The sequence below is a fragment of the Pieris rapae genome, chromosome 6, assembly GCF_905147795.1.
Source record: "Pieris rapae chromosome 6, ilPieRapa1.1, whole genome shotgun sequence".
Classification (NCBI taxonomy): Eukaryota; Metazoa; Arthropoda; class Insecta; order Lepidoptera; family Pieridae; genus Pieris; species Pieris rapae.
Genome location: NC_059514.1, coordinates 1,620,935 through 1,632,013, shown reverse-complemented (window position 1 = coordinate 1,632,013; position 11,079 = coordinate 1,620,935). Strand labels below are relative to the sequence as shown.

Below are 11,079 nucleotides of genomic sequence, written 5' to 3'. Positions count from 1 at the left end.
ATTTCAAAAAGGAATTTAAATCGCTTTAAAGCAATGTTTCCTAACCTTTTTTGTCCCATGCCCCACCGTAGCCTTACTAAAATTATTATGCCCTCCCCCCTTTTCAACCCACATAACTATTCACTAAAATTAAAGAAACGTAAATGATACCTATCATATTTTTCCTTTTTACGAAGAAATTACAACGAAATTGTTATTAATTTTAGTAAATTTTGGAATATCTCCCCTTACATATTATCCCCCGGCGTGGCCTCACGTTAGGAAACACTGTTTTAAATAATATTATTTACATATTCTTTTACATAAGAAGTTGAGAGGTCGACGAGAAAAATGTAAAGTTGTACGCGTTAATGAAATAGGAATTTTTATTCCTCACTTGTAAGGATATCATACAATTATAAAGCATTATATTTAATAGGGTCTTCAAATGCATTGTACTGACAATATATTCAAATCAAAGCCAATCTGTGTGTTATACATATATTCCTTTATTTCATGGCTTACCAATTATAAATTTCAGATATTTATGTACACATTACTTTACGTTGCGCAAATATTTTCACGTACATGCCTAAAACTATCATCGTGTGCATATAGACGTAACCACGTAATAGATAGATAGAGATACAAAGGTAAGTGCTTTAATAAAAACGTCCTATAGCTGACTTTCCGCTTTCATTCAATTTAATTGAATACTCTTAGAAAGAAAAATTCCTGTAACACGTTCTATTTTCATTGTTCACATTTATTATACATTTTCCCCCCAAATTAAGTCAGATATAGGTGACAATATACAAAAAAGGTTTGTAACATTAAGTTGTGTGCTTACATCCCCACGAGATCTTACACTTGGGTCGATCGGGATATTTCTCCTTAAACGAAGCAATAATGTTCTGATATCGTTGTCGGTTGAGGTACTGTGCTCTTGCGTTTTGAGAAGTATTCTTGTTAGCCGCGGCGTGGCAGAGGAATCCTCCATCGAGTACCACCATCCGATAGTCTTGAAGACACAGCTCCAACATCTATGAAATATCGGAATTATACAGTACTGTACGTCAAACTTAATGTCTAAAATCATGAGTCCATTTTAATTAATGGTTCTAAATTTCATGACGAATTGAATGATACTCAATTTTTCAATCGAATAAAAAGACTGTGGGAGAGTTTATTGCCAGTCTTCTCTTCCGTTCTACGCCCTTGATTTGAGAACTGACAGTAAATGTAAAATTAGAAACATTTCATATACATTTCTGTTTTGATGTTCATAAGTGTACACTGTGTTACATATATATGTAACACAGTGTACACTATTCATATGAATAAATTATTTTAAATTTGAATTTGAACAGATACTTTCCAAAAAATATACTGCTTTGTCCTATAATTTTATATAACATATACAATAAGATACCAAATTGATTGTATTCTTTACGTAATTCAAAGAATGATGACAGTTGTTTAATTTATAAGTCATAATTATAAAATATAATACATACACAAATACTTTTAACAAAAAAGGTAGTGCAAAATTAATGAAAAATGAAATGTTCATATTGAAAATAGGGAGATGATTATTTTTCAAAGCTTCTCAGAAGTTGATTAAACCAATCATATTGCCGCGAGAAGGATTCCATGATGAATTTAATAAAACGTTCGAGGGGAAATGAAACGCCTACACTTGGAGAATACTTTTTTCATTAAGGTAAATACTTGTAATATCCAATATTTCATAACTTATATATTATCTATTGCGTTAACTATTAAGAATAACGTTTTAACTGCGGTTAAATGTGTTTCGAATTATTTTTACTTATTAATTAAGTTGAAAATATTTATCTTTGTATATTGGCTAAGTCTTATCCTTTATAATATATGTGTAGCTGTAAGATTACTTATAAATAAATATTGACTTAGAAATTGTGGACGTCCAAAAACAATTTTGTATTATAATACAATGATTAGTGGAATTTTGTTACAACCCTATTTAAATCATGAAAAACTTTTATTATTATTGTTTGGTAACTCTTCACTTTAACAGCACACTGATCTTATCACACTGTTTTTATATCGTCGGCAATCTTATAGAAATTTGCGGGTTATTCTTGTTGTATTTAATTTAAATGATTTTTAAAGTATACTAATATATAATTGTTTAAGGGCGTAAAAAGAATATTATATTTAGTCAGTTAAACGCTGTAAATATTTCTCAATAAATAACATAAACCTATCTTTTACCAATCCCATTCTTCCTAGGCCATCCTTCGGCAAACCTAAAACTTCGATAAAGATGAGTAAATAAAAACTACACGCATCGTAATGGGGTAACAGGTATGTATATGTCCTAAATACACCATACGTCATTAAAAAGGTACTCTGCAATACAATGTTTTTCTGGAACATAGCCATTACACTTACAATTACCAACCAAGGTAATCCTAAATAAGTTACGAATTATTTAATAAAACAATTCAATTTTTGATAAATAATATATCACTATTGTAGGCAAGACCCGAAACGCCACCAACATAAAAATGACATATCTCATTTGTTACATCACCTGCGTCATTTTGTCCTGTCTGCCGTCCCAAGACAGCATCTCACTGTACCAGGGCTCCTTGTTAGTTCCGAAATAAAGTGGCTCCCAGCGGTGATAGGGATATTCCCTTCGAGCTATCAGCATTGGCTGAAAATATACCTCGGTTATTATACATTTTAATTTAGTAGTTTTAGTACGGGAAAGTTAAGTTAGAAAACCGGCATGCTGGCTTGATTGATTGACTTAGACGCGAAAAGTCAAAGGCGCGTGTCAGGCACAGAAGGTTGATTTCCTATTCAAACGGAACAGATGAAGTTTTTAGCCATAAGTGAAAATCAATTTTCAAGACATTCTTTTTTTAAGCTTAATTTTTTTTTAAACTTGAAATTATTTTAATTGATTTAGTTTATGAAACCAGCAACTTTACTTTCACTGTATTGATGCGCAAATAAATTTTTTAAGTGCACAACTGGGATTCGAACTTACAACTTCAGAGTTAACAGTCACACAATTAGACTAACACCATAATTATACTTAAATAAGATTTTAATGGTGCAGAGTCTGAATCATGTTTATCAAGTCAAACCTTGACTTCAATAATATTCTTTTCCGAAAAGCAAATCTTTATTAACACACGAAATTCCTTTTTCAATTTCTTAAACAAAGGCTCCTTCCCTCTAAGTACTAAATCTTACAAACAATCGTCTAATTTATAACGTGTCTTTTAAGGATAGTGGTCACTAACCATCATATTAATCTACTACTAGTAGCGCGATAGATGTGTCAATCTATGCATTTTTTAGCACACCTAATACTTTGTAAATATAAATAAATACCAGACTCATTATCTCTAACACCAACCTATTCCACGTCATTAAATTTGAATGAGCATCCCTACTCATCGGCAAAGAAGGCCGAGAGAAGGCTGCGAGAAAGAGCCGACGTAAAAACTCTCGGTAGGCACTCTTTTAAAATAGCAAATCAAACGTAGTCTCATAATACTCAATATAAAGCACCCTTTAAAAATGCCTTTTACTTTGAGTTGCGTCAATGCATATGCAAATTAATAATTAGCATTTATAATTGCATGTAGTGTACACGAACTTCGCACTGAATCAGTCTGCATACATGCAGCGAAAATTGAGTTTAGTTAAACAGTTTAACCTACTAAAGAGCTGGGTTTCCTTGTATAGAGTATATTAAACTTTACAGGAGTTGCCTAGTTTAGGTCCCCATTAAAATAATACAATGTAACCAGAATGGATAATGTAACATTAGATCTACATTTATTTGTGTCTTAAGTATATAAGCTCATAAAGACATCTTATAGCTAATAAAGTATGCATGGGCCGGCATATAACTGGACCGTAAAGTTACTTATACTTGGAACAGATACTTTCTGGTCACTGACAGAAGTAATGAAAAACAGAAACTTAAATATGTTTTACAAGAGAAAAGACTTTGGTGTGTGTGTCAAACCTTGTCACTCATTGACAAACAAGAAAACAAAATTGAAATATAAAAAATGAAACACATGACAAGGTTTGCTTGTTTGAAATGCTGTTACTTCTACTGAAATGGAAATGGACAGGGCACGTTATGGGAGTAGACAAAGATAAATAAGAAAACGAGAAAGACAGGTAAAAGATGGGAGATTGTTATAAGTAGAGCAGTTGGTCATATGTGGCTGCGTAAAGCTAGACGCTGGGAGGAGAGGAAGCTCTTAGAGGGGACCTATGTCCAAGGAGAAGCTGTATAATAGAAATTAACAGGCTTGCCGTTTAGTTATTACTTCTTATAATAAAATTTTTATGTACTGGGATAAAGGCAATTATTGTTTTTATTATAACTAAAAATACATATAAATTATTTTTAATATAAATATAAAAAAATAATTAGATATTAGCCGAATATATCGCGAGGTGGACTTGTCTGTATTTAATTAAGTTTTAAGTTTGCCACCAAGTTCCTGGTTTGTCTAGACCAAAGACAGATCGATAGCACTGGAAGCCGACGTCAAAATAACAATTTTAAATATATGTCTACTCAGAAAGTTTCTTTTGAGTTTTTTTTTTTGTCTGTTTTCCCGAGTGTCCAGGTGATAAGAGGTTGTTTATTCACAATATATAATATTGACTGTCTTGTATGTCATACACTTTAAATACATAAAAAAATATTCTTTTTAATACTCTTCATTACACGTCCTTAAATAAAATTACAAAAGCTTTAAAAGAACCAAGTTCAATTTTCAAATACAATCGCCCTCATATTAATTTCCTCTCAAACGATCAAGCCTTAATTTGCTAAGCTCTATCGAAGCGATAAATAATTAGTCGACGATTAGTAGGATGCCACTATACGGATAAAATTGGATCGGTGCCTTCACGAAGATTGAACTAGCTGCCAGTTCCCGCAAACTAGGTTGACGTCTGAGAATGATGGATCTCTATAGAAAAATACAAAAGGGTGGCGCGAGAACATTCTAGGCAATTCAACCAGTAGATATTTATAGTAAAAGAAAAGATTAATAAGATTTTGGAAGTACAAGATTCAAATATTAGTTTACGAAGAAGAAGATTATATTTTTCTTCAACTAATGATGCATCAATATAATATAAATTAAAACTCAATTTAATAACAATATACACCAACTAGGCGAAATAGTTATGTATTTCCGTTTGGATAAATCGTGTTTATAAATCAGACGACTTATTTATTTGACGTACTTTGAAAAAAACTAAAAATGATAACTCATAATTATCGTAAATATTAACGCCTCTCACCTCCAAACGTCATTACCAATCACCCTGTATATATTGAGACTACCACTAAAAACGCACAATATTGTATATTTAAATATATAAACAAACCTCTAGTGTATTGTGCGGAGACCGCAGTAGCCAAGTCTGAAGACCAGGAAACCGTTGACAGTGAGAACAAATCTTTTGATGAAAATACATTGCGCGGTTCGAGATAACCATATTCACCAACCTACAAAATTACACACATAAATGAATATGTCTTAGAGATTGTTTTTCATTGGTTTTTCCGTAAAAAATGCTTCTTCATCTCCTATACCGACAGAGGTCATTAGAAGGACTTTATATTGAAATTCATATTAAACCATTAATTTTTAGATAAAGACCAAAAACGAAATAAAATTATCGCTAAAACATAAAATGACAACTTTACGACTCGGTAAAATAAATGAGATAAAACGTTATTTCATCTTCCAAGAAAATATTTCCATTTTATTAAAGCACTTTGTCCTAATAAATGATTTCAAATAAAAACTTGAATTGTATTTCTCCTAAGCATGGTGTCTGTAAAGTTGTGTGCTTAAAGTTCAAGTAAATTTAGTTATTTTATGTAAACCACATTAGATTTGTTAATTTAAATAGCTTTAATGATTTCAACATTACCCTTCATAACGAAGTTACTCTTTCGTCCCTGTGTATGTGTTTACACTGAATTAAGAGATGTTACATTAATTAAAACGGAGCAATTCAACTGATTTAGTGTTTTTGAGGAAAACAACTACCCCTTTCCTTATAAACCTCCTTTTGGTAATAATCAGCTATGATACGTTTAACGATATTTCAATTACCTGTAGACAAAAGAAGTGATATGGCAAATCATTGATGTTCACTTTGAATGTCAACAACAATATATATTAATGTTTAAAGAACTTTATTTCTCATTACAAAAAAAATATTTTATTTACATGAGAAACTTAATATTAATATGTATATATACGAGCGAGATACACGTCGCCATTAGCCGTCTTAATTTTAGTTAACTGTTTTCATTCTAACATGCATCTTTACTGCCTTTTTGAATTTGTCAAACACTCCAATATTGCGAATTTGAGATGGTAATTGATAAAATATTAGTTATTTTTATCTTATCATCTAATTATGATAATTTGAGTGTTTTGCAAAAGAATGACTCTATTAATCTAAAATTGGTTGATTTATAAACGTGTTAAGCCTTTCAGTGGTTTAGACTTGGTTACATAGTATAATCAAACCATTGCTCCGACGTATATATGTATTAATACTTTATACCCAAACACTTAAAAAACACTTAAAATTATCTAAACTGGATGAGAAAGATAAAAATAACTGAAACATTGTTGACATTATAAGTGAAACTACCAATATTCTCGATACACCATTTTCCTTCAATATGTTACTCGTTTGAGACATCGTAAATTTTATGATCTACATAAAGCTTTAAACTCGAGATAACACCCAAAGGACTGCGACATATAACGCTAACATTTTCCAACAGCACTATTTATCCTACATTGAATATACGTAAATAACTACATTTTATAGTGATAAGAACCACCTTTTCTATATTTATATTTTGTAAATGCCTCATGCTTTTAATATAAGCGATAAGAGATAAAACTTCAGAAATAATTAAAAATAATCAGTAAGATCGTCTTGTCATAAGACATGATTACAAAGTACTGTATTGAAAACACTTCTAATTCCTTTTTAATATAAGACTCATGTATAAAACGTTTTTGTTAACTTTCTTTCTATGACATGCAATTTTTTAACTATCTTAAACTTATAAAGATGTCTATCATGTTCTCTCAAACTGTAACTCAAATAAAAAGCAAAATTAAATATTGCTATTGGTAGGATTATTTACCAAATCCGTCAAAGCAGGTAATATTATTCTCGCCGCCAACATTATTTGTTTATTGCTAATAACATCTCAAAAATAAATTTTTTATAATAATAAGAATAAGATAGAATAACGAAAAAATAATATTCTAGCCATATTAGAAGCTACATTGGAAAATTACACGAAATACTAAATTTATATTACTTAAATCTCATCGTCATTCGAAATATATAAATAAGAATATGAGTATTCTATTTAAATGTTACCTAATGTATCCTTATGGCACATCAAAATTGGTTTCACGACATTAACATGTTTTTGCTAACAAAAAACAATTAATATAGTGTTGTGAAAGCTTCTTAATTTCCTGCAAGCGCGCTTATCTAAATTTGTATTAAAACGGAAAAATAAGCCAAGCCTAAAAAGATAATTAACCCGAACAAAATACGTGTTTAATCCCATGATAACAAAATAAAGGAATTTTGTTTAAATTGGGTTAGAGGCTTAGGCTTGATGTGAACAAACTGAACCTACATTTACACTTTTATTTAATAGAATGAAAAAGTATTTCTGAAGATTTTTTTATACGCGTGTGCCATTTTTTTTTTAATTTTAAAATTTCCAATATTTTTTCTTACGTTTTTTATAAGGTCTAGCGATTTTATATAGATATATTTTATATTGATTTTAGATAAAGAATAATTGAAGAGCGCCATCTTAATCAATATATTTCATTTTTCAGTTACCGTAAGCCATTAATAACAAAAATATATAATAACGATATCACCGATGCTAATAAATCTATAACAATTGATGAAATTCTGTAATAATCTTAGTAATAAGGTAAAATTAAAGAATTGTATTATTTGTATTCATGTCTACGTTTAACTTTATCTAATTTAACTTTATTTAACCAATTAAAAAGTAAAGTTGTACGTAAGTAGATCATTTTTTGAAAAATAAGAATTTAAAAAAGTTTCACTTCTTACGTGTGTACACGTACACATTTTTTAAATCCAATAGAGTTTTTTTTTATTAGAGAATTATTTTGTTCATGTTATAAACTGTCAAATAGAATTCAGGACCGTTCATTTCGTTAATCGTTTATCTAATAACAAAAAAATATTTCTTTTCCTAGATAACGGGGCGAGAAAGTGTTTATTTATTTATTTATTTTGTACTCCTACAGCTAAGCTAACACAAAATATATATAATAGCAAACATACATTATACATTATATAACAAAAAGATTTACAAAAGGGAACAAACAAACAAAGTTTTTAATACGATTAACTGACTGAAATAAGAAATAAAATCTCTATACTTAACCATGCTCTTTCAAATAAGTGTAGTTAATTTATAAAAGCACATAAAACCGGCATCCCTCCGTCGCGGTAAAAGCACAATTTATCAACTTACGTGTCTTTGTCGTGAGGAATATCCTCTCCCCTTTCAACTTCAAACAGCGGCACTACAAAGACAGTCTTAGCGAATATACAGCCCTCGTCGCGTTTCTTATCGCCCATAAGTTTCCTCACCATTCTTAGAAATTTCGGCGCTAATCCGAAACTCGGCACCATTTCTATATCCGACACAATGAAATAGTTTGTCTTCGACGCATTCCGTGCGATGTTCCTTCCTACGTTTATTGGATATATCATTTTATGTTCGCGCCGAAATGTCGGCATGTCGGATACATCAGGCCCCGAGCAATCGGCAAAATGCAAATTCGGTGCGCTTTCCTGTTTCTTATTTACTTTTGCCATCATTCGTTCAATTTTCCTTTTTCTCACCCATTGTACGTATTCAGCTCTGGATTTACGATCCAAGTTCCTGTAATTATCTAGCTTCTTTTTTAAAATGATATCACTGGATATGTTTACAGCAACAGTCGGTATTGCTGTAGTGGGAATGAAGTCCTCTGGATTCCTTATTTTTGGTGGATGACGCTTAGGGTAAAATAAATGCAGTGATACCTTTGACATGGCAGGATAGCATGAACATATGTGTTTTAATATTTGTACAGAGACGTCCATATCGTAGTTGGGCACATACAGAGCGAAACTGATTGGGCCATCCCAATACTTGGCTATTTCAACAATGTGATAAATAAATTCTGGCGTCGCTTGTGTAGCATACGTCACCGCGTCATACTTTGTATCGTTAGCATATTCTGTTCCTCTGATTGCGTTATATATGACTCTATAAGGTCCGGTGATACCTGATTCAGGGGAGGAAAATATTGGGAAAGTACCCCAATTGATGTAATGTGGAAGGCCATAATTAAATTCACAATAGCTTTTGTTTTCATTGGGCTGTCGACCTCGTAAGAAAGCTCCAGGTTTGTATTCGAAATCTCCAATTTGTGCAGACGCGTGGGGTTTTTCGTGATGTTTAAATGCATATATATGGAATATCACAGTGATAGTAACAACAAACGAAATAAATAGAAGTAATGTAGAATGTCTGCGTGTAAGTCTATAGGAATATGCCCCACATACTCGTAAACATCTCGACATGTTTCTAATTCATTGTAAGATTTAAGTTTCATTTGATAAACATATTTTTGATTTATCTCATTTCATGCCAACTTAAAACTATCATTTTATGATCCACAGTGTTATTATGACAAATTCTAAACCATGTCGTCTAAAGTATTTTAAAAATATTTATTCAGAATAAATCTTCTGCAAGAATTCACAACACACAACCTAGTAACCTATTTTTGTTGAACTATACATCACTTCACATTTGTTTTCAATAACTTAACATTGCCACATATGTTGAACCTCAAGTTTAACTTATTACAATTTATGTTTTTAATGTAAATATTGCAATAACAAATTTTGTTTCGCGAGCTAAATAATTTGACAGATGCGCGCGCATATCTCTATGGTTTGAGAAAAGACAACTAAAGTGGGAAACAGCGCATGTCGGAAGGAAATCAATAATTATCAAACCTCTTTTGTTGACATATATTATTAACAGATATTATCGCTTTTTTATGTTTAGCTGAAATTAGGTGTATCCAAACTCACCTGTAATATGATATTAACCCCAAAAGCTCCTTTTGACTGAAATGCAAATAATGATTATATGTACATAAAACGTAAATATATAATATTCAATAATAATAATTATGTTTTTAAATTACTGTATAAAGCTTAACAAAAATACGAACGTTAGAAAGCTAAACGTCCTAAATACTTTAAAATCTTTACGAGTAAAAGCTGTATGAAGAACATTTGAGTGACAGCTTACACGAACTCAATTTTAACTTTGTTTGTGAAAGTTAAAGAATTATAGAGATATAACCTAAATAAATGTGTTTATTTTCATTATTGATTACGTTACCTTGAACATTAAAACTTTTAAGATTCTGTTATTGTAGACAGCGTACAACAAATTCTTACACAGGAAAATATTACATGTCAATTCATATATTGTAATCTCAAGAGATTGTTTTAATAACAATTGAAAATCAATCAGAATTATATATTGCTTATTACATAAGACATGCAAATAAAAGTACACACCTAAAGCATGCCAATTTGAAATAGTTGGGTTTTGCCTTGGATTTTATGAAGAAGGGATGTGAAAATATAGTAAGTACATCTTACAGGTAAATCAAATCAATATCAATAGTACGTTGAATCGATCGTTGACGGTTGAGTATCATAATTCAATGCTCTCTGATGGGCGACACGTGCGGCGCCAACATGACGGATGACAGTGACAACCATTTGTTCAGTAAAGAAGACTTGGATGTTTTGATACATACATACATAATATGGTCTATCATATCTCAAATATTTCATTAAAAAAACGTGTGGCAGTCGAGGGCTGCCTCGGTAAAGCCATTACATAGCATTATTTATCAAGTATCTTATCCAATATTTATT

The 11,079-nt window shown here is 30.9% G+C and overlaps 1 protein-coding gene across 1 annotated transcript; it reads right to left on the bottom strand.

Moving 5' to 3' along the window:
- Window positions 1–246: 246 nt before the first annotated feature.
- Window positions 247–10,026, bottom strand: LOC110997218 (beta-1,4-glucuronyltransferase 1-like). Its single transcript, XM_022265272.2, has 4 exons — window positions 8,597–10,026; window positions 5,407–5,527; window positions 2,558–2,683; window positions 247–1,022 (listed from the first exon to the last, which is right to left on the bottom strand). The coding sequence occupies exons 1-4, from the start codon at window positions 9,694–9,696 to the stop codon at window positions 813–815; spliced, it is 1,557 nt and encodes a 518-aa protein (XP_022120964.1). The 5' UTR covers window positions 9,697–10,026; the 3' UTR covers window positions 247–812.
- Window positions 10,027–11,079: the final 1,053 nt, after the last annotated feature.

Excerpts from the sequence above, each read along its gene's own strand:
- LOC110997218 (XM_022265272.2), bottom strand. The coding sequence starts at position 9,696 with ATGTCGAGATGTTTACGAGTATGTGGGGCATATTCCTATAGACTTACA. Across the intron at positions 5,528-8,596 it reads ATTCCTCACGACAAAGACAC|GTTGGTGAATATGGTTATCT; the intron begins GTAAGTTGATAA and ends GTAATTTTGTAG. Across the intron at positions 2,684-5,406 it reads CTCCGCACAATACACTAGAG|CCAATGCTGATAGCTCGAAG; the intron begins GTTTGTTTATAT and ends GTATATTTTCAG.